The 24410-nt window shown below is 44.7% G+C and overlaps 1 protein-coding gene and 1 long non-coding RNA gene across 10 annotated transcripts in view; one reads left to right on the top strand and one right to left on the bottom strand.

Annotated features, from left to right (window-relative positions):
• The window catches only part of LOC143765462 (uncharacterized), an 80824-nt gene extending 67501 nt beyond the window's left edge, over positions 1-13323 (top strand). For 2 of the 3 annotated variants that reach the window (XR_013213394.1, XR_013213395.1), the window contains one exon: positions 12933-13323. This is a non-coding gene — a long non-coding RNA (uncharacterized LOC143765462). Of the gene's footprint in view, positions 1-3390; positions 3439-12932 lie in introns of all 3 variants that reach the window. The other variant, XR_013213393.1, reaches the window with a different exon arrangement.
• Positions 1-24410, bottom strand: part of LOC143765461 (zinc finger protein 385C-like) — a 528254-nt gene that overhangs the window by 251989 nt on the left and 251855 nt on the right. The window contains exons 1-3 of one of the 7 annotated variants that reach the window (XM_077252145.1): positions 19079-19138; positions 17863-17893; positions 12993-13119 (exon numbers count right to left, since the gene is read on the bottom strand). The exons of 2 other annotated variants lie outside the window; for them this stretch is intronic. In XM_077252145.1, coding sequence (XP_077108260.1) covers positions 12993-13119; positions 17863-17893; positions 19079-19110 — 190 coding nt within the window. In that variant the 5' untranslated portion in view covers positions 19111-19138. Of the gene's footprint in view, positions 1-12992; positions 13120-17862; positions 17894-19078; positions 19139-24410 lie in introns of those variants that run through there. 4 more of the 7 variants (XM_077252144.1, XM_077252146.1, XM_077252147.1 and 1 more) reach the window with 4 other exon arrangements.

Here is a 24410-nt window from a genome sequence, read left to right as displayed (position 1 = left end):
TAAATATCAAGTAATCCACCTCTTATTCATAGAAAGCATTCAAAATGTGTAAACCAGGGCATATCACTAGCTCAAAAAACTTTACTTAAATATTTATTAAAAAATTTGAGCTCTCAAATCTGCTTTTTTTCTGTTTTTCACTGAATGGCTCCATTGCAGATATATTCATTTATGTTGCTTTTGGAGTGCAGTATGGGAAATCTTTGCTTGCAGTTAAACTGTGCATTACGTCAGTTTTCCTTGAGGGCATGCACGTTCACCCGTCCCTCCGAGATGCTGCCATTTGTAGCTTAGCAGTCTAGCAGTCTCAGAGGTTTTTTGGGAGGTGTGTGTTTTAACCCCTCCAAGATGCTGCTAATCACAGCATCTGAGAGAGAAGAAGTGGTACAAGCTCACACTCCCCAGAGAAGACTCTGAAGAAATGTCAATTTGCACTACAATCAGAGATTTCACATACTGCGCTCCAAAAACATATAATTAGAATATCTCAGTCTCGACTATATTTACTTCATACATTGAGCCTTATTTGCTATAAGGATTTATAGATACTATGAATACTTTTAATGCACATCAGTAAAAATTAAAGGTGTTGCCACTACAGGACAGCCCCAGGTTAATGGCTTCAGTACCCCATTTAAAATAAAAAGAATGTATTCTCACAATGGCACCATTACAGGGATGTTGGCACTGCTATTCCCAGTGGGAATATTGTGGTGCATTGGGTCTGCTGCATGTCCTCTCTGACCAAATACTCATTAGCTACAGTTGATCAGTGGCAGCTGATTGGCTGCAGCAACCTGTGACACAAGGTAAGTATGGTAGGCACTCAACGCTAGATTTTTCCAATTACAGCAAAATCCCACCCAAGTGTATGGTGTAACGACATATCTCAACATTGAACAAGTGTCTGCTTGGCTGCTTTCCTTCTATGCCTACCCTAAGCCAGGGATATAGTAACAAAACAACAGACAAGTTCTGTACTTTGGGTGGAATGCCTTTTACGAGCCATTCTAGTACATTACACAAACTGTAGGCAGGATCATGGGGAATGCATCATTGATAAGTGGCATGTGGTGATGTGGTTGGAGGAATGGGTCATTCATGGGTTACACTATTTTATGGGGTGTCAATCATCCTGTAACTGAACTACAGCCAGACAAATGGATCACGGAGATCGCACTATATTGCATAGTTGGTGACAGCTTCATCCTTCAACAAGATGCGCTGGACACAAATAGTCTTTTAAATGCTAGTTAGATCCTGAATCGCAGCCAAACAATGAAAAGCAACGACAAGACCTTTCATTTTCCAAAGCGGACAACTCTTTGGTAGTCAGATTTTTACAGATTTTGTTTCCCACCAGAAGGTAAGTGTCACACAAATCGCAGAAGAGGCTTGATACCATTTTATTATGGTAAATAGTGAAGAACCATGTCATGGGAAAGATGGGGAGAAGATATTGTAATATCGCTCCAACACTGGTAGTGCCGTAAGAAGGATTTGCTTAGTGTCTGCCTCAGTTGTTCTTGTACATAGCTACTGGCTTAAAAAGTTTTTGCATCATCATAAACAGTTAAAATTGCAAACTACTTGTAAAAACCAGAAACTTTGCATTTTACTTGTTATTAAAAATGCTCTTTAGTCTCAGTACCGGAGGGATTTTTAATTCTATTGTTTACTGCTGACTGCCAAGATTACCAGCCGCCTCTACAGGTTATCAGCCATGGCTGGTTTCCTAGGCATGGAGCGCAGCTCTTTCCAATAGAGTTTGCAATTACTTCAGTGCCACTATGCTACTCCAGTGTTGAAAAGGCAAAAATGCCTTTACTTGCAGCATGGGAGAATGCACGGTTTGGGTCAACCGCATGATCATCACATCTCTGGTCAGCACTGTCAATCAAGTAGGAGTGCACTGGTCCTGTCAAGCAGGAAGAATAGATGAGAAGACCCTTTTGAGGCCTATTTAGATTGGTTGATTTTTGCCCAAAGACGATCAGGGCTCATGTACACAGACCAGCAAACTTGTATGAGAACAGAACTATAATTAATATGATCGTTCTGTCCCCATACAGTGTGCATGTTGCCGGCAACACTTTACCTGTTTTCATGGGGTGGCGATAAATGAATGGCATGCATAAATTATCCAGTCAATCAATGAACAAGTGTTTTTCTCATTGAATGGTGGCATGTTTGCCGATTATATACCTGGTAAATGAGCCTTAAGTCAACAGATGGCTATAACAATGATATTCCATTCACTAACCAACTGAGATTTTCCATCCATTAGTAGCACAGCAGAAACTTCTTACTGCCCAAATATAAAAGAAAGTGCTCTATCCAAATTAAGGATGTGGCCAATAGTAACCTAATAACCTAAGTAGCTATGTATGCATGGTTAAATGGGCTGTACATGATTAACCCCCTACAACTCCAACACTCAGCGATGTAGCAGCAGAGGTCAGGAACAAGGTGCAGTGGTCATGTTTCTCCATGGGTTGTTATCGCTGCAGCCCAATAAACAAAGATTGACAGTGAGCTCTGAAGTGATGGTGCTAAACAGGACCTGCTCTACCGAGAAAAATTGCAACCTATGTGCACTGAATTATTTATTCAGTACCCATTGCTTAAGCGTGGTCTGCCAGTGAAAACAGGTTATTGAATGACATCCAATCTGGAAATATTTACCAGTTTGCAGTTGTTTAATGCCGATGGTCACTTTGTGTAAACTTTATTGCACTCCCACCAACAACCCATAATTCCTGATCAAAGACAATACTTTCAAGGTGACACCATACCATGGATGACAAAAAGAGCAAACAAATCGATCTGAAATTTCAAATGTAGCAAGGATCATCAAACTACGACTTGCCTGCTTTGGACACATCATACAAAGAGAGCAATCACTGGAGAAGGACATCATGGTCAGAAGAATAGAAGGAACAAGGTGAAGAGGAAGACCAGCAACCCGATGGCTTGATACAACTAAAATAACAGTGGAGTAGACCCCGGTTGACCTATCTAGGCATGTACAAGATCGATCTTCCTACAAATCGTTCATTCATCAAGTCTCCATGGCTTGAGATTGAATTGAAGGCTGTGATATAATAATGAATAACTAGCCAGATTTGAAATATAGGTATCACTACCACAAAGGCCATTTCAATGGAGACCGTGCTTCTTGTCACCCAATATTCAACAAAACAGATACCATGTATTACAAAAATGTCTAAAATGAATATTTTTGAAGGTTTTAGGTAATAATATTCAACTAAACAAAGATACTTTCACCCAATCCTCAGCCTCACCAAGTGCTGTTTTTTCCCGTGTAACTGTAGAACGTAGCCTGTTCATTGACTGTATCTTCTCAGGTTAGCCAAATTATACTTACAGGTTACTGGAATACAGGATGAGCACTCAGATCATCACCAGCTATCATGGGTATGTAAAGGTCTAACCTACTGTCACAAGGTTACGTTCATCACTGCCAACATCTTTAACTTCTGCCCACTTTTTTGGAAAGATTTTCTTTTAATCCATATCTGCTTTAGCAGCCATCCCCACATACATACCTCACATGTGATGAACAGTACTTATTGATGTTTCTCACCAGTCTCAGCATTGCCATCAATTTAATGAAAATATTAGGCACCTATGGCATTATTAGGCACTATGAAATTATTCTAGAGCTACACTTTTCTAAGAATCCAATATTCAAAAATATAGTATATAGTACTGCCCACGTAGTATATAGCAACCATGTAGTATATAGTACTGCCCACGTAGTATATAGCAGCCATGTAGTATATAGTACTGCCCACGTAGTATATAGCAACCATGTAGTATATAGTACTGTCCACGTAGTATATAGCAGCCATGTAGTATATAGCACTGCCCACGTAGTATATAGCAGCCATGTAGTATATAACGCAGCCCACACAGTATTTAGCAGTGTGGGCACGATATCCCTGTTAAAAAAAAAAAGAATTAAAATAAAAAATAGTTACATACTCACCCCCTGGGATCCAACGGCACTCTGGCGATGGGCGCGCGGCTGCTGCCATCTTCCATTCCAGGATGCATTGCGAAATTACCCAGATGACTTAGCGGTCTCGCGAGACTGCTATGTCTTCTGCGTAATTTCTCAATGCATCACCGGGAAAGGAAGATGATGGCCGGCGCGAGCTACGGAGGGTGAGTATAGCAGGTTTTTTTATTATTGTTATTTTTAACATTACATTTTTTACTATTGATGCCGCATAGGCAGCGTCAATAGTAAAAAGTTGGGGACACACAGGGTTAATAGCAGCGGTAACGGAGTGCGTTACCCGCGGCATAACGCGGTCCGTTACCGCTGGCATTAACCCTGTGTTAGCGGTGACTGGAGGGGAGTATGCGGGCGCCGGGCACTGACTGCGGGGAGTAAGGCGCGGCCATTTTCTTCCGACTGTGCCCGTCGCTGATTGGTCGTGGCTGTTTTGCCGTGAACAATCAGCCACTTGGATTTCCATGACAGACAGAGGCTGCGACCAATGAATATCCGTGACAGACAGGAGGACAGACAGACGGAAGTGACCCTTAGACAATTATATAGTAGATACACGATCCAGCACCTTTGTTTAAAATATGAAACTTCTTTATTGTAAATCCATAAAAAGCATAGTGTACAGAGCAGCAGATATTTCAGCGCTAGGGTGATGTAAACTTTCAAACCATTGGTTTCTTGTCTTGGTATGAGTACCGTGACTGAAACCTAAGGTTTGAAATGCGTAGGTTACATCACTATAATTCTTAAATATGTGCCTGACTGTAAGTTATGCTTTTTACTGAAGAAGTCTTGTATTTATTAGGTCGGCGTCACACTTAGCATAGGGAAATACGGTCCGTTTTTTACAGGCGTAATACACAGAAAAGTTCCCTAATCAGTGATCCGTATGCAGGGTGTGACTGCGTATTTTACGCATGTCATCCTCCGTATGTCATCCGTATGGCATCCATACTGCGTTTTTTTCTCGCAACCTTGCAAAATGGACATATAATGGATCCATGGGCTCAAATATTTGTGAAAACATATATGCTGTCTATATATAAATATGTCAGTGAGACACATACAGTATATATATATTTATTTATATGTCATACAGCGCTAAATAGCTTAAAAGCCGGTAATTCAATTGCTGGCTTTTGCTATCTCCTTATCAAACCCGACAGGATATGAGACATGGTTTACATACAGTAAACCATTTCATATCCGTTATATTTTTATATATCCCTCACTAATAATGTTAGAAGTGTCTGTGTGCAAAATTCGTGAGCTCTAGGTGTTAAAATAAAGGGTTAAGTCACGAAAAAAAATGTTGTGGGCTCCCGCGCAATTTTCTCCGCCAGAGTGGGAAAGCCAGTGACTGAGGGTAGATATTAATAGCCTAGAGAGGGACCATGGTTATTGGCCCCACCTGGATAAAAACATCTGCCCCCAGCCACCCCAGAAAAGGCACATCTGTAAGATGCACCTATTCTGGCACTTAGCCTCTCTCTTCCCACTCCCGAGTGTCATGATCTCCATGGCCAGAGAACTAGCATAAGCCTCAATAGGAACAAGCTCTTGGAAGATGTAACTGTACTGACCATGAACTAAACCTACCGCATCATCTAGAAGTAGCCAGGTAGCATGTCCTACTTTTTATCCCTATATGCCCAGCGCCGGCCGGAGAACTAAATAATGCTAGCAGAGGGAAATATAAGACCTGACTCACCTCTAGAGAAATGCCCAAAAAGGAGACAGAAGCCCCCCACATATATTGGCGGTGATATGAGATGAAACAACAAACGCAGCAGGAAAATAGTTTTAGCAAATTTGAGGTCCGCTTTCTAGATAGCAGAAGACAGAAAGCATACTTTCATGGTCAGTAGAAAACCCTAACAAAACACATCCAGAAATTACTTTAGGACTCTGGCATTAACTCATAATACCAGAGTGGCAATTCCTGATCAACAAGAGCTTTCCAGACACAGTAACGAAACTGCAGCTGTGAACTGGAACCAAAATACAAAAACAAAACATGGACGAATGTCCAACTTATCTAGTAGATGTCTGGGAGCAGGAACAAGCACAGAGAGGCTTCTGATAACATTGTTGACCGGCAAGCATCTAACAGAGAAGCCAGGTTATATAGCGACACCCAGATCTAATCAGAACAGGTGAACAGGGAAGATGATGTCACAAGTTCAATTCCACCAGTAGCCACCGGGGGAGCCCAGAATCCAAATTCACAACAGTACCCCCCCCTCAAGGAGGGGGCACCGAACCCTCACCAGAACCACCAGGGCGATCAGGATGGGCCCTATGAAAGGCACGAACCAGATCAGAGGCATGAACATCAGATGCAGTGACCCAAGAATTATCCTCCTGGCCGTATCCCTTCCACTTGACCAGATACTGGAGTCTCCGTCTGGAAACACGGGAGTCTAGGATTTTTTCCACAACGTACTCCAACTCACCCTCAACCAACACCGGAGCAGGAGGCTCAACGGAAGGCACAACCGGTGCCTCATACCTGCGCAATAACGACCGATGAAAAACGTTATGAATAGAAAAGGATGCAGGGAGGTCCAAACGGAAGGAAACAGGGTTAAGAATCTCCAATATTTTATACGGACCGATGAACCGAGGCTTAAACTTAGGAGATGAGACCCTCATAGGGACAAAACGAGAAGACAACCACACCAAATCTCCAACACAAAGCCGAGGACCAACACGACGGTGACGGTTGGCAAAAAGCTGAGTCTTCTCCTGGGACAACTTTAAATTGTCCATCACCTGCCCCCAGATATGATGCAATCTCTCCACCACCGCATCCACTCCAGGACAATCCGAGGATTCCATCTGACCGGAGGAAAATCGAGGGTGGAACCCCGAATTACAGAAAAACGGGGACACCAAAGTGGCAGAGCTGGCCCGATTATTGAGGGCGAACTCCGCCAATGGCAAAAAAGCAACCCAATCATCCTGGTCAGCAGACACAAAACACCTCAGATATGTCTCCAGGGTCTGATTAGTCCGCTCGGTCTGGCCATTAGTCTGAGGGTGAAAAGCAGACGAAAAAGACAAATCTATGCCCATCCTAGCACAGAATGCCCGCCAAAATCTAGACACAAATTGGGTTCCTCTGTCAGAAACGATATTCTCAGGAATACCATGCAAACGAACAACATTTTGAAAAAACAGGGGCACCAACTCGGAAGAAGAAGGCAATTTGGGCAGGGGAACCAAATGGACCATCTTAGAAAAACGGTCACACACCACCCAGATGACAGACATCTTCTGAGAAACAGGCAGATCTGAAATAAAATCCATCGAGATGTGTGTCCAAGGCCTCTTAGGAATAGGCAAGGGCAACAATAATCCACTAGCCCGAGAACAACAAGGCTTGGCCCGAGCACAAACGTCACAAGACTGCACAAAGCCTCGCACATCTCGTGACAGGGAAGGCCACCAGAAGGATCTTGCCACCAAATCCCTGGTACCAAAAATTCCAGGATGACCTGCCAATGCAGAAGAATGTACCTCAGAGATGACTCTACTGGTCCAATCATCAGGAACAAACAACCTATCAGGCGGACAACGATCCGGTCTATCCGCCTGAAACTCCTGCAAGGCCCGCCGCAGGTCTGGAGAAACGGCTGACAAGATAACTCCCTCCTTAAGAATACCTGTGGGGTCAGAGTTGCCGGGTGAATCAGGCTCAAAACTCCTAGAAAGGGCATCCGCCTTAACATTCTTAGAACCCGGTAGGTACGATACCACAAAATTAAACCGAGAGAAAAATAATGACCAGCGCGCCTGTCTAGGATTCAGGCGCCTGGCGGTCTCAAGATAGATCAAATTTTTGTGGTCAGTCAATACCACCACCTGATGTCTGGCCCCCTCGAGCCAATGGCGCCACTCCTCAAACGCCCACTTCATGGCCAAAAGCTCCCGATTCCCAACATCATAATTCCGCTCAGCGGGCGAAAATTTACGGGAAAAGAAGGCACAAGGCCTCATCACGGCGCAGTCAGAACTTTTCTGCGACAACACTGCCCCAGCCCCGATCTCAGAAGCGTCGACCTCAACCTGAAAAGGAAGAGTCACATCAGGCTGACGCAACACAGGGGCAGAAGAAAAACGGCGCTTAAGCTCCTGAAAGGCCTCCACAGCATCAGGGGACCAATTAGCAACATCAGCACCCTGTCTAGTCAAATCGGTCAATGGCTTAACGACATCCGAAAAACCAGAAATAAATCGACGATAAAAGTTGGCAAAGCCCAAAAATTTCTGAAGACTTTTAAGAGAAGAGGGCTGCGTCCAATCACAAATAGCTTGAACCTTGACAGGATCCATCTCAATGGAAGAGGGAGAAAAAATATATCCCAAAAAGGAAATTCTCTGAACCCCAAAAACGCACTTAGAACCCTTGACACACAGAGAATTAGACCGCAAAACCTGAAAAACCCTCTTAACTTGCCGGACATGAGAGTCCCAATCATCCGAAAAAATCAGAATATCATCCAGATACACCATCATAAATTTATCCAAAAAATCGCGGAAAATATCATGCATAAAGGACTGGAAGACTGAAGGGGCATTAGAAAGACCAAAAGGCATCACCAAATACTCAAAGTGGCCCTCGGGCGTATTAAATGCGGTTTTCCACTCATCCCCCTGCCTGATCCGCACCAAATTATACGCCCCACGGAGATCAATCTTAGAGAACCACTTGGCCCCCTTTATGCGAGCAAACAAATCAGTCAGCAACGGCAATGGGTATTGATATTTAACCGTGATTTTATTCAAAAGCCGATAATCAATACATGGTCTCAAAGAGCCGTCTTTTTTTGACACAAAGAAAAAACCGGCTCCTAAGGGAGATGACGATGGACGAATATGTCCCTTTTCCAAGGACTCCTTTATATATTCTCGCATAGCAGTATGTTCAGGCACAGACAGATTAAATAAACGACCCTTTGGGTATTTACTACCCGGAATTAAATCTATAGCACAATCGCACTCACGGTGCGGAGGTAGCGAACCCAGCTTGGGTTCTTCAAAGACGTCACGATAATCAGACAGGAACTCAGGGATTTCAGAGGGAATAGATGATGAAATGGACACCAAAGGTACGTCCCCATGAGTCCCCTTACATCCCCAGCTCAACACAGACATAGCTCTCCAGTCAAGGACTGGGTTGTGAGACTGCAGCCATGGCAATCCTAGCACCAAATCATCATGTAGATTATACAGCACCAGAAAACGAATAGTCTCCTGGTGATCCGGATTAATACACATAGTCACTTGTGTCCAGTATTGTGGTTTATTATTAGCCAATGGGGTGGAGTCAATCCCCTTCAGAGGAATAAGAGTCTCCAAAGGCTCTAAATCATACCCACAACGATTGGCAAAGGACCAATCCATAAGACTCAAAGCGGCGCCAGAGTCGATATAGGCGTCCGTAGTAATAGATGACAAAGAGCAAATCAGGGTCACAGACAAAATAAATTTAGACTGTAAAGTGCCAATGGGAACGGATTTATCAAGCTTTTTAGTACGCTTAGAGCATGCTGATATAACATGAGTAGAATCCCCACAATAGAAACACAACCCATTTTTCCGTCTAAAATTCTGCCGCTCGCTTCTGGACAGAATTCTATCACACTGCATGTTTTCTGGCGTCTTCTCAGTGGACACCGCCAGATGGTGCACTGGTTTGCGCTCCCGCAGACGCCTATCGATCTGAATGGCCATTGTCATGGACTCATTCAGACTTGCAGGCACAGGGAACCCCACCATAACATCCTTAATGGCATCAGAAAGACCCTCTCTGAAAGTAGCCGCCAAGGCACACTCATTCCACTGAGTAAGCACAGACCATTTACGGAATCTTTGGCAGTAAATTTCAGCTTCATCTTGCCCCTGCGATAGGGACATCAAAGTTTTTTCTGCCTGAAGTTCCAAATGAGGTTCCTCATAAAGCAAGCCCAAGGCCAGAAAAAACGCATCCACATTGCGCAACGCAGGATCCCCTGGTGCCAATGCAAAAGCCCAATCTTGAGGGTCGCCGCGGAGCAAGGAAATCACAATCCCAACCTGCTGTGCAGGGTCTCCAGCAGAACGAGATTTCAGGGACAAAAATAACTTACAATTATTTCTAAAATTCTGAAAGCTAGATCTATTCCCTGAGAAGAATTCCGGCAAAGGAATTCTCGGCTCTGATACCGGAGCATGAACAACAAAATCTTGCAAACTTTGTACTTTCGTGGCGAGATTATTCAAACCTGCAGTTACACTCTGTAGATCCATTATAGACAGGTGAACATAGAGCCATTCAAAGATTAGAAGGAGAGAGAAAAAAAAGAAAGACTGCAGCATAGACAGACTGGCAAGTGATCCAATTAAGAGCACACTAACTACTAGAGAAAAAAAAAAAAAAAAAAAAACAATTTTCAGCAGACTTCTTATTTCTCTCCTTTCTCAGCCAAGGATTTTAACCCTTTAGTGGGCCGGTCAAACTATCATGATCTCCATGGCCAGAGAACTAGCATAAGCCTCAATAGGAACAAGCTCTTGGAAGATGTAACTGTACTGACCATGAACTAAACCTACCGCATCATCTAGAAGTAGCCAGGTAGCATGTCCTACTTTTTATCCCTATATGCCCAGCGCCGGCCGGAGAACTAAATAATGCTAGCAGAGGGAAATATAAGACCTGACTCACCTCTAGAGAAATGCCCAAAAAGGAGACAGAAGCCCCCCACATATATTGGCGGTGATATGAGATGAAACAACAAACGCAGCAGGAAAATAGTTTTAGCAAATTTGAGGTCCGCTTTCTAGATAGCAGAAGACAGAAAGCATACTTTCATGGTCAGTAGAAAACCCTAACAAAACACATCCAGAAATTACTTTAGGACTCTGGCATTAACTCATAATACCAGAGTGGCAATTCCTGATCAACAAGAGCTTTCCAGACACAGTAACGAAACTGCAGCTGTGAACTGGAACCAAAATACAAAAACAAAACATGGACGAATGTCCAACTTATCTAGTAGATGTCTGGGAGCAGGAACAAGCACAGAGAGGCTTCTGATAACATTGTTGACCGGCAAGCATCTAACAGAGAAGCCAGGTTATATAGCGACACCCAGATCTAATCAGAACAGGTGAACAGGGAAGATGATGTCACAAGTTCAATTCCACCAGTAGCCACCGGGGGAGCCCAGAATCCAAATTCACAACACCCGAGTAGCGGTGGGATATGGGGTAATAAAGGGTTAATGTCACCTTGCTAATGTAAGGTGACATTAAGCCTGGTTAATAATGGAGAGATATCAATAAGACACCTATCCATTATTAATCCAATAGTAGTAAAGGGTTAATAATACACACACACATTATGAATAAAGTATTTTAATGAAATAAATATACATGGTGTTTTAAAATCTTTATTGTACGCTTAATCCACCTGAAGACCCTTGTTCTGTGAAAAAAATAAAGTAAAAAAGAAATAATATCCTATACCTTTCCGGCGACCAGTCATGTCCCACAATGTAAATCCATCTGAAGGGGTTAAATAAATTTACAACCAGGAGCAGTGCTAATGCAGCTGTTGCTCCTGGTTGTAAAAACTGGGAAATGAATGGAATGCAGGGGAATGTAGCATCGTAGACTTGCGGTGATGCGCCCCCTGCTGGCATTAACTCATATGAACTCTAGCATGGGAATTTTTCTGAGGGCTGATGTTCTTAGTCTGGAAAGGGGCCAATATCCATGTCCCCGTCCAAGCCTATTAATATCAGCCCACAGCTGTATGTTTAGCCTTTGCTAGTTAGTAAATAAAGGGGGGACCGCGTATCATTTCTTTGGGGGGTCCCCCTATAATAACCAGTAAATGCTAAGCAAACAGCTGTGGGCTTATATTAATACGCTTAGAACCTTTATGGCAATTGACCCCTTCCCAGAATATTAACACCAGCCCCCAGCTGTAGGCATATCCTCAGATGGTTAGGAAAATGATGAGGGGCCCCACACCGTTTTTTAGTTTAATTATTTATTAAAGACGTGTGATACATAGACGGTGGTGCTGACTACAAGTCTCATCAGAATCGCCTGGTCTCACTGATCGCAGGGAGACCAGGCGACAATGGTGAGAGCTGCTTTTAGCCCACAGCGCCTGGGAACAGTGCTAAATGTACTGATTTTCCTAGGTGCCGGTAAGTGTCACACCAATGTGGCACCCGGACAGCGCAGGGATACCACATGGATTATACACATGGACATGGATAGCACCAGTACTGTTTTTGCCAGTACCGGTAATATCAAGGTGTGTAAATTGGACCTTAGACTGTGTGATCTTGAACACAGACTTTCAATTTCACTTTAATTTGAGCCACATTATTTTTCTCAACTAAAGTCAAACTTTAAAAGACTTAAATCCAAAAGTAACACAACAGTGTGGTCAGTGTCGGACTGGGGTGCCAAGGGCTCACCAGAAACCACCTCCAGGCCCTCATTTTTCACCTGCATGCAAATGTGACATTATCCTCAATCACAAATTTATATAACAATTATCTGGCTATATTGTTAGATGAATAAGATGCCTGAGTGTAGTAACTACCTTGTTCTTTATTTCTGGAGCGTCAGCTTCTCATCTTAATGTGTCAAATGCAACTTTAGCCTCGTTTAGTAACAACGAGTCACCAAAAATATTAAACTTAAGTGCAGTTACCACATGGCTTCAAAGTAGCACCACACTGCATACCAAACATGTTTGTCCAAACCAGGTCCTATTTTACAGTTCTACATAATATATTGCTATGCTAACTAAATAAGTTTAAAAAATGAGCAAAATAAGTAAAAAAAATATTTTTAAACAATTGATTCTCTATTCACAATACAGGTGCCTATGGGAAGATGATGTTGACTATGTCTAGAAGGATCCTGAGATGATGGCTCCTACCTTTGGGACTCCAGAAGGTCTGGTCCCATCCATTTCTTGCTCCTGAGCTCCCCCTTGGCTTGGCTCTTGGCTCCTCTCCGTGACAGATAAGAGTGATGACTGAAGTGTGAGCTATGCAGCACAAGTTCTGCAATAAGGAGGAATTAAATCAGTTGTTCTGATGCTGGACCAATATTTCATTATCATTGTCGTCTGTTTTTTTTTCTCTGCTGTCACAGCTCTGTGTGCGAGGACGGCTGTAGGTGCGACTGCTATAGCAGAAGGGTGACAAGTGCCAATTGGCACTGTTTATAGTGTACGTGCCTGCCAAGTCATGCCACCGAGTAAGGGACATCAGGCAGCAAAGGGGTTTAAGGTTTCTAAAGTACTTCAGCACAGATATCGCTCTTAACCCCTTCTAGGCTGTAGGGGGAGTACATTTTTTTCCTTTGATACACCTGATCCTGAAATGATCTGAAGCTTAATCTATTTCCTTCTATCCCCACTGAGGGGAGACAAAATTCAGCTGCTTGCTCTGTAATTTTTCCTGCTCTGAGTACTGGCAGTAAGTAGGAAATGAAGGCAATTTATTATATTGTGATGAGTAGTGATTATTGAAAGTGAATGATAACAGATGTATTTAGTAATTACCCCTTTCTTCTATAGCAACATATTCTGCAGTGTTGTACTGAAAATGGGGGTTTCTAGCATTTTAACCCCTTCATGACCCAGCCTATTTTGACCTTAATGACCTGGCCATTTTTAGCAATTCTGACCAGTGTCCCTTTAAGAGATAATAACTCAGGAACGCTTCAATGGATCCTTGCGGTTCGGAGATTGTTTTTTCGTGACATATTGGGCTTCATGTTAGTGGTAAATTTAGGTCGATAATTTTTGCGTTTATTTGTGAAAAAAATGGAAATTTTAAAACTAAGCAATTTTCAAATTTTAAATTTTTATTCTGGTAAACGAGAGAGTTATGTGACACAAAATAGTTAATAAATAACATTACCCACATGTCTACTTTACATCAGCACAATTTTGGAAACAACTTTTTTTTTGCTAGGAAGTTATAAGGGTTAAAATTTGACCAGCGATTTCTCATTTTTACAACGAAATTTACAAAACCATTTTTTTTAGGGACCACCTCACATTTGAAGTCAGTTTGAGGGGTCTATATGGCTGAAAATACCCAAAAGTGACACCATTCTAAAAACTGCACCCCTCAAGGTACTCAAAACCACATTCAAAAAGTTTATTAACCCTTCAGGTGCTTCACAGCAGCAGAAGCAACAACAGCAAAAATTAACATTTAACTTTTTAGTCACAAAAATGATATTTTATCAACAATTTTTTTATTTTCCCAAGGGTAAAAAGAGAAACTGGACCCCAAAAGTTATTGTACAATTTGTCCTGAGTACGTTGATACCCCATACGTGGGGGGGAACCACTGTTTGGGCGCACAACAGGGCTCGGAAGGGAAGGAGCGCCATTTGACTATTTCAATGAAAAATTGGTTCCAATCTTTAGCGCACACCATGTCGCGTTTGGAGATCCCCGGTGTGCCTAAACATTGGAGCACCCCCACATGTGACCCCATTTTGGAAACTAGACCCCCAGGGAACTTATCTAGATGCATAGTGAGCACTTTAAACCCCCAGGTGCTTCACAAATTGATCCGTAAAAATGAAAAAGTACTTTTTTTTTCACAAACAAATTCTTTTAGCTTCAAATGTTTTCATTTTCACATGGGCAACAGGATTAAATGGATCCTAAAATGTGTTGGGCAATTTCTCCTGAGTACACTGATACCTCATATGTGGTCACAAACCACTGTTTGTGCACACGGCAAGGCTCGGAAGGGAAAGAGCACCATTTGACTTTTGAATGAAAAATTGGCTCCAATCGTTAGCGGACACCATGTCGCGTTTGGAGAGCCTCTGTGTGCCTAAACATTTGAGCTCCCCTACATGTGACCCCATTTTGGAAACTAGACCCCCCCCAAGGAACTTATCTAGATGCATAGTGAGCACTTTGAACCCCCAGGTGCTTCACAAATTGATCCGTAAAAATGAAAAAGTACTTTTTTTTTCACAAAAAATTTCTTTTAGCCTCAATTTGTTCATTTCCACATGGGCAACAGGATAAAATGGATCCTAAAATTTATTGGGCAATTTCTCCTGAGTACAACGATACCTCACATGTGGGGGTAAACCACTGTTTGGGCACACGGCAGGGCTCAGAAGGGAAGGAGCGCCATTTGAGTTTTTGAATGGAAAATTAGCTCCAATCGTTAGCGGACACCATGTCGCGTTTGGAGAGCCCCTGTGTGCCTAAACATTGGAGCTCTCCCACATGTGACCCCATTTTGGAAACTAGACCTCCCATGGAACTAATCTAGATGTGCAGTGACCACTTTAAACCCCGGACTGCTTCACAGAAGTTTATAACGCAGAGCCGTGAAAATAAAAAATCATTTTTCTTTCCTCAAAAATTATTTTTTAGCCCGCAATTTTTTATTTTCACAAGAGTAACAGGAGAAATTGGACCCCAATAGTTGTTGCCCAGTTTTTCCTAAGTACGCTGATACCCCATATGTGGGGGGGAACCACTGTTTGGGCACACGTCGGGGCTCGGCAGGGCAGTAGTGACGTTTTGGAATGCAGACTTTGATGGAATGGTCTGCGGGCATTATGTTACGTTTGCAGAGCCCCTGATGTGCCTAAACAGTAGAAACCCCCCACAAGTGACCCCATTGTGAAAACTAGACCTCCCAAGGAACTTACCTAGATATGTGGTGAGCACTTTGAACCCCCAAGTGCTTCACAGAAGTTTACAACGCAGAGCCGTGAAAATAAAAAATAAATTTTTCTTTCCTCAAAAATGATGTTTTAGCAAGCAATTTTTTATTTTCACAAGGGTAACAGGAGAAATTGGACCCCAATAGTTGTTGCCCAGTTTTTTCTAAGTACGCTGATACCCCATATGTGGGGGGGAACCACTGTTTGGGCACACGTCGGGGCTCGGCAGGGCAGTAGTGACGTTTTGGAATGCAGACTTTGATGGAGTGGTCTGCGGGCATCATGTTGCGTTTGCAGAGCCCCTGATGTGCCTAAACAGTAGAAACCCCCCACAAGTGACCCCATTTTGGAAATTAGACCCCCCAAGGAACTTATCTAGATGTGTGGTGAGCACTTTTAACCCCCAAGTGCTTCACAGTTTATAACACAGAGCCGTGAAAATAAAAAATAATTTTTCATTTCTCAAAAATTATGTTTTAGCAAACAATTTTTTATTTTTGCAAGGGCAACAGGAGAAATTGGACCCCAATAGTTGTTGTCCAGTTTGTCCTGAATACGCTGGTACTCCATATGTGGGGGTAAACCACTGTTTGGGCACACGTCAGGGCTCGGAAGGGAAGCAGTGACGTTTTGAAATGCAGACTTTGATGGAATGGTCTGCGGGCGTCACATTGCATTTGCAGAGCCCCTGATGTGCCTAAACAGTAGAAACCCCCCACAAGTGACCCCATTTTGGAAACTAGACCCCCCAAGGAACTTATTTAGATGTGTGGTGAGCACTTTTTCATTTTCACAAGGGTAACAGGAGAAATTGGACCCCAATAATTGTTGCCCAGTTTGTCCTGAGTATGTTGGTACCTGATATGTGGGGGTAAACCACTGTTTGGGCATACGTCGGGGCTCGGAAGGGAGGGAGCACCATTTGACTTTTTGAACGCAAGATTGGCTGGAATCAATGGTGGCGCCATGTTGCGTTTGGAGACCCCTGATGTGCCTAAACAGTGGAAACCCCTCAATTCTAACTCCAACACTAACCCCAACACACCCCAAACCCTAATCCCAACTCTAGATATAACCCTAATCACAACCCTAACCCCAACACACCCCTAACCACAACCCTAACCCCAGCACACCCCTAACCCTAATCCCAACCCTAATCCTAACCCTAATCCCAACCCTAACCACAACCCTAACCCCAACAGACCCCTAACCCTAACCACAAGCCTAATCTTAACCCTATTTCCAACCCTAGCCCTAATTCCAACCCTAACTTTAATTCCAACCCTAACCCTAAGGCTATGTGCCCACATTGCGGAGTCGTGTGAGATTTTTCTGCACCATTTTTGAAACAGGTAAAAGGAACTGCGTTTTACCTGCGGATTTACCACGGATTTCCAGTGTTTTTTGTGCGGATTTCACCTGCGGATTCCTATTGAGGAACAGGTGTAAAACAGAATCCGCACAAAGAATTGACATGCTGCGGAAAATACAACACAGCGTTTCCGCGTAGTATTTTCCGCACCATGGGCACAGCGGATTTGGTTTTCCATAGGTTTACATGCTACTGTAAACCTGATGGAAAACTGCTACGAATCCGCAGCGGCCAATCCGCTGTGGATCCGCAGCCAAATCCGCAGCCAAATCCGCACCGTGTGCACATAGCCTAATTCTAACCCTAACTCTAGTTCTAACCCTAATTCTAACCCTAGCCCTAACCCTAGCCCTAACTCTAGCCCTAACCCTAGCCCTAACCCTAACCCTAGTGGGGGGAAGACAAAAATATATATTTTCTTTATTTTATTATTGTCCCTACCTATGGGGGTGATAAAGAGGGGGGTTCATATACTATTTTTTTTATTTTGATCACTAAAAACAGAAAAAGAAGGAAAGATATGCACACTAGTGGGCAGGGGCGTAACAACAGTCCTGCGGGCCCCGGTGCGAACTTTTGAATGGGGCCCCCCCCCCCCCAAAAAAAAAAAAAATGATATACAGACACACGCATACAATGTTAAACTAAGAAGTAAATATCTATTGCAAAAAAAACATTTCCGAAAGATAAGAAAAAAGTGTTGTAAACAACAGCTTACCCTCAAAAGATGAACTTTCATGTTGCATCCCCTAAAAAGAAAAGATTGTAAGGAAAATTAGCTGACAGTATGATCTCCCCATCCTGCCCCATCGTATCCATCCTGGCCCATGATCCAATCCTGCCCCATGTCTTTCATTCTGCCCCGTGTCTCCAATCATGCCCTGTATCTACATTCTGCCCATGCCTCCAGTCCTGCCCCCAGTGTGTCCAGCAATCTGCCCCAGTGTGTCCAGCATTGCCTCCAGACAGTGTATCCAGCAATCTGCCCCAGTATGTCTGGCAATCTGCCCCAGTGTGTCCAGCAATCTGCCCCAGTGTGTCCAGCATATTACCCCCGTGTGTCCAACAATCTGCCCCCAGTCTGTCTAGCGTTCTGCCCCCAGTCTGTCCAGCGTTCTGCCCCCAGTCTGTCCAGCGTTCTGCCCCAGTGTGTGTCTCCAGCATTCTGCCCCAGTGTGTGTCTCCAGCATTCTGCCCCAGTGTGTGTCTCCAGCATTCTGCCCCAGTGTGTGTCGCCAGCATTCTGCCCCAGTGTGTGTCTCCAGCATTCTGCCCCAGTGTGTGTCTCCAGCATTCTGCCCCAGTGTGTGTCTCCAGCATTCTGCCCCAGTGTGTGTCTCCAGCATTCTGCCCCAGTGTGTGTCTCCAGCATTCTGCCCCAGTGTGTGTCTCCAGCATTCTGCCCCAGTGTGTGTCGCCAGCATTCTGCCCCAGTGTGTGTCTCCAGCATTCTGCCCCAGTGTGTGTCGCCAGCATTCTGCCCCAGTGTGTGTCTCCAGCATTCTGCCCCAGTGTGTGTCTCCAGCATTCTGCCCCAGTGTGTGTCTCCAGCATTCTGCCCCAGTGTGTGTCTCCAGCATTCTGCCCCAGTGTGTGTCTCCAGCATTCTGCCCCAGTGTGTGTCGCCAGCATTCTGCCCCAGTGTGTGTCTCCAGCATTCTGCCCCAGTGTGTGTCTCCAGCATTCTGCCCCAGTGTGTGTCTCCAGCATTCTGCCCCAGTGTGTGTCTCCAGCATTCTGCCCCAGTGTGTGTCTCCAGCATTCTGCCCCAGTGTGTGTCTCCAGCATTCTGCCCCAGTGTGTGTCTCCAGCATTCTGCCCCAGTGTGTGTCTCCAGCATTCTGCCCCCCCCCCCCAGTGTCCCCCACTGCTCCAGGGGCACCCGCCGCTCTGGGGGCCCCCCGGCCGCCACCCTCCTTGAAGACGATACTCACCCTGCTGCCTGCTCCAGCGATGGTCTCGGCATCTGCTCTGCACTGCATCTTCTTCCTGCTTGTGCTGGTGCGGTCATGTGATACTGATTAAAGTCATGAATATGCGCATATTCATGGCCTTAATGAAGCGGTACCACGTGACCGCACAAGCAGGAAGAAGATGCAGTGCAGAGCAGACGCCGAGACCATCGCTGGAGCAGGCAGCAGGGTGAGTATCGTCTTCAAGGAGGGTGGGTGGGGGCCCTCCCCGGTGGGCCAGTCCGAGCCTGCCGGGGCCCCTGACCTGCGGGGCCCGGTCGCAATGGCGACCGCTGCGACCGCGGTAGTTACGCCCCTGCTAGTGGGATCAACCAATCATAATAATAATCTTTATTTTAAATAGCATTACAAAAGGGACAAAGAAAAGGACACGCAATTTAAAAACATTTAAAAGACCAAAGGGCCAAATGGACCAGCTATGATCCCCCAGGAGAAAATACAAATCACCAAAAGATATTTTCTTATATACATATGGGCAAATCCGGCAATAAATGGGAAAGTATATAAGGGCGCATAGCAGTATGTGTAATTAAGTATGAAACAAGTTTAGCACACACAGAGAAAAACAGATTTACATTACAAACACCAATAACCTGTGCTGCCAGCTGACCTCAAATGAATGCCATAAGCCCATGTATAAGTAGGTAACCCATAGTTTACATGCAGGAATAAATAAAGTGTCACAATACCACCTATTTAAATAGTGCACAATTGCCTGCCACAGCCTATAACCATACAATATAAAACAAGCAACCAAATAGATTAAACCTAACCTACAATGCTGGGGCGTTTTGGTCGAATAGAGGGAAAGAAGTAAACAATTCTCTAAGTTGTCCCTCAGACAACCGGTGCACATAGACCTGTATTCAAAATACTAAGATGCATGCCAGGGTTACCAAAGTCCTGGGGGAATCAGGGCCCCACGCGTATCGACGCTGCTAGAGCGTCTTCATCATGGGAAGAGACTCTTCATGGTTAGCTGGCAGCACAGGTTATTGGTGTTTGTAATGTAAATCTGTTTTTCTCTGTGTGTGCTAAACTTGTTTCATACTTAATTACACATACTGCTATGCGCCCTTATATACTGTTCCATTTATTGCCGGATTTGCCCATATGTATATAAGAAAATATCTTTTGGTGATTTGTATTTTCTCCTGGGGGATCATAGCTGGTCCATTTGGCCCTTTGGTCTTTTAAATGTTTTTAAATTGCGTGTCCTTTTCTTTGTCCATTTTGTAATGCTATTTAAAATAAAGATTATTATTATGATTGGTTGATCCCACTAGTGTGCATATCTTTCCTTCTTTTTCTGTTTTTTTGTGTTTCTCTATATGCACGTGGTTGATCCCTGTGGAATAAATTTGTTGCGGTGCCCGCCCTCTCTCTGCTTTCTTATTTTGATCACTGTGATAGGTTTTATCACAGTGATCAAAATGTACCTGGAATGAATCTGCCGGCCGGCAGATTCGGCGGGGGCACTGCGCATGCGCCTGCCATTTTGGAAGATGGCAGCGCCCATGAAGAAGACGGACGGACACCGGGAGGCTCGGTAAATATGATGGGGGAGATCGGAGCACGGGGGGTGGTGGATTGGAGCACGGGGGAGCGGACAGGAGGACGGGGGAGTGGACAGGAGGACGGAGGGGAGCGGACCACAGTACGGGCCAGAAAGGAGGACTGGGGAGGAGATCGGTGGCGGGGGGCAGATCAGGGTTTCCAGCCATGGCCGATGATATTGCAGCATCGGCCATGGCTGGATTGCAATATTTCACCACTTTTCAGAGGTGAAATATTACAAATTGCTCTGATTGGCTGTTTCACTTTCAACAGCCAATCAGAGCGATCGTAGCCACGGGGGGGCGAAGCCACCCCCCCGGGCTAAAGTACCACTGCCCCTGTCCCTGCAGATTGGGTGAAATTGGAGTTAACTCTTTCACCCGATCTGCAGGGACGCGATCCCTCCATGACGCCACATAGGCGTCACAGGTCGGATTGTCACCGACTTTTATGACGCCTACGTGGCGTCACAGGTCGGGAAGGGGTTAAAAACACAGTATATCTGGTATATGGCTAAGAATATTAGTTGAATTGCTTATCAATGGCTAAGACTTAATTGTATTGTGACAAGGTAGAAGGCTTTTTATCAGGTCAGAGTAGACTACATGATACCATTAGTTCTGACGGCTGTATGAAAAATCATGGCCAAACACATCTGCAAATTGTGGATGCAACTGGCTCCATGGGCAGCCTGCAGGCTCATTCACCAGGAGCTGCCATCTATCACATACACTAAATCGGACCAGAATAGTCCTTGCAGCCATTATTCCCAAGCGGTACTCTGGTGTGTGTCAATAAAACCCCCTGGCACACAAGCACCCTGGCTACACTCGCTCCATGTGCGCTTGGTAGAGCACAGGGGTAGAACAATTACTGAAAACACTCGATCGAATGAGTCCTAAAAGGTGAGAAAAAAAGAGAAGAGCAGCATGGGACAAAGAAAAAGGGCAGTGGACATTGGATAATAGTCCAAATTTGAGATTTTTGATTACAATTGTTGTATCTTTGGGGAATGCAGAGAAGGTCAGTAAATATCTAGGTGTGCAATGTTGTATTTATACTGGCCGATCACAGCTATTAAGTCACCACCAATTGACGGTAAGTAAGTTCAATAGTCGGTTTAAATAGTAAATACGATCATTCTGTGTGCATAGAATATCATTGCTCTCGGAAGCATATGTCCTGTTTACACAGGAGTATGTGCTGTCGAGTATGATGTGCATTTTCCTAATTTATCAGGTAATTGGTGGCCTGTTTACACAGTCCTATAATCAGAAATGCTTGTTTCCCAATTATCGGCTAGAGAAAAGGCACCTTAGGCCTGTCCCACACGTCCAGATAATTCCGGTACCGGAGTTATCCGTGTCCGTGTGCTCACATGGCACATCAGTGTGGCACACGTGCGGCAGCCGTGTGCCGCCCGTGTGCCTACTGGGTACCACATGGACCGTGCACGAGACAGCGCTAGAGATAAGCGCTGTCCCCTGCATCTGGTGCTGAAGCCGGAATTCATTCCTTCCCCCAGCAGCGTTCGCTGGAGAGAAGGAATGAAAAATCATTGTTTTTTTATTTTTTGTGTGTTTAAAATAAAGATCCCGGTCACAGCCCGCCTCCCACCCCCTGTGCGCCCGCCCGCTGGAAATCAAATACTCTCCCGGCTCCCTCGATGCTTCCTCTCAGCGCCGCAGCTTCTTCCTGTATGAGCGGTCACGTGGTACCGCTCATTACAGTGAAGAATATGCAGCTCCACCCCTATGGGGAGGCGGGCGGTGACCGGGATCTTTATTTTAAACACACAAAAAATAAAAAAACAATGATTTTTCATTCCTTCTCTCCAGCGAACGCTGCTGGGGGGAAGGAATGAATTCCGGCTTTAGCACCACACGCTAGGGGGACAGCGCTTACTGTATCGCTGTCTCCTGCACGGCACACGGACAGCACACGGACAGCATGCGTGTGCAGTACGTGTTTTACAGGGACCCATTGACTTTAATGGGTCCGTGTGATCCGTGCGCTCCCACGAACACTGACATATCTCCATGTTTTTCAAACGGACACACGGTCCGTGAAAACATGAAAACACGCTGACGTGCAGAGACACATTGATTTTAATGTGTCTACGTGAGTCAGTGTCTCTGGTACGTGAGAAAACTGTCACCACACGTACCGGAGCCACTGATGTGTGAAACCGGCCTTAAGGGTAGGTGCACACGTTGTGGACTTGCCTGAGGATCCGCAGCGGATTGGACGCTGCGGATTCGCAGCAGTTTTCCATCCGGTTTACAGTACCATGTAAAATATGGAAAACAAAATCCGCAGTGCACATGCTGCGGAAAATACTGTGCGGAAACGCTGCGGTTTATTTTCCGCAGCATGTCAATTCTTTGTGTGGATTCCTCAGCGTTTTACACCTGCTCCTCAATAGGAATCCGCAAGTGTTAAAACACAGGTGAAATCCTCATAAAAAAAAACCTGGAAATCTGCGGTAAATCGCACTGCGTTTTACCTGTGGATGTTTCAAAAACTGAGCGAAAAAATCTGCCCAGAAATCTGCAACGTGGGCACGTACCCTAAGGCTACTTTCACACTAGCGTTAACTGCAATACGTCGCAAATGCGTCGTTTTTGCGAAACGCCGCATCCAGCAAAAGTTTTTGCTGGATACGTTGTTTCGTCATAGAGTAACATTAGCGACGCATTTGCGACGCATTTGCGACGCATTTCCAAACGGTGAATGCGTTTGGCGGCGTTTGGGCGTATGGTAGCGGTCCGTCGGGAGAAAAAAACGTTACATGTAACGTTTTTTGCTCCCGACGGTCCGCTTTTTCCGACCGCGCATGCGCAGTCGGAACTCCGCCCCCACCTCCCCGCACTTCCCCGCACATCACAATGGGGCAGCGGATGCGTGGGAAATATGCATCCGCTGCCCCCGTTGTGCGGCGGAGACCACACTAGCGTCGGGAACGTCGGCCCGACGCGCAGCGACGGGTTGTTCCCGACGCTAGTGTGAAACTAGCCTAAGACTTACTGTAAGGGTTCAAGCGAACAACCAAAATAATCGTGCAAGTGCTAACCATCATTTTGTCCATGGCACTCCTACCCATGTTTTTCTATGGGGCTATACACATGCCCAATTTTTTCTACAAACCGAGTAGTCTGGGGAAAAAAAAATGCAATATGCATGATTTTAAACTGAGATGGGTCTGTGAAAAAAATCAAACCGCACTCGGAAGACATCCAGGTCTGGTGTGATTTTCATGGACTGACATAATGGAGAAGATGGATGAACTTTTTTTCTCCACCTCTGAGAAAATCGCATCCCACTATGATCAGAGTGTAATTAGCATAATCGGATATTCTCAGATAGGCCGGCGTCCCACACAACTTAGAAAAAAATCGGTCATTTTTACATGGACAAGAATCACACAAATGTTTCATGAACAGTGATCCGTGTGCAGTGCGAGGATGCGATTTTTTTCTCCAAAAAATATCCGTATGACATCCGTATGGTGAGATTTTCTCGCTGTCTTGCAAAATGCACATATAATGGATCCATGGGCTCAAATATTCTTAAAAACATATATATATAGTCTATCTATATATATACATATACACTCACCGGCCACTTTATTAGGTACACCTGTCCAACTTCTTGTTAACACTTAATTTCTAATCAGCCAATCACATGGCGGCAACTCAGTGCATTTAGGCATGTAGACATGGTCAAGACAATCTCC

This window comes from Ranitomeya variabilis, chromosome 4 (assembly GCF_051348905.1).
Source record: "Ranitomeya variabilis isolate aRanVar5 chromosome 4, aRanVar5.hap1, whole genome shotgun sequence".
Lineage (NCBI taxonomy): Eukaryota > Metazoa > Chordata > Amphibia > Anura > Dendrobatidae > Ranitomeya > Ranitomeya variabilis.
This window is presented reverse-complemented; position numbering and strand designations above follow the sequence as displayed.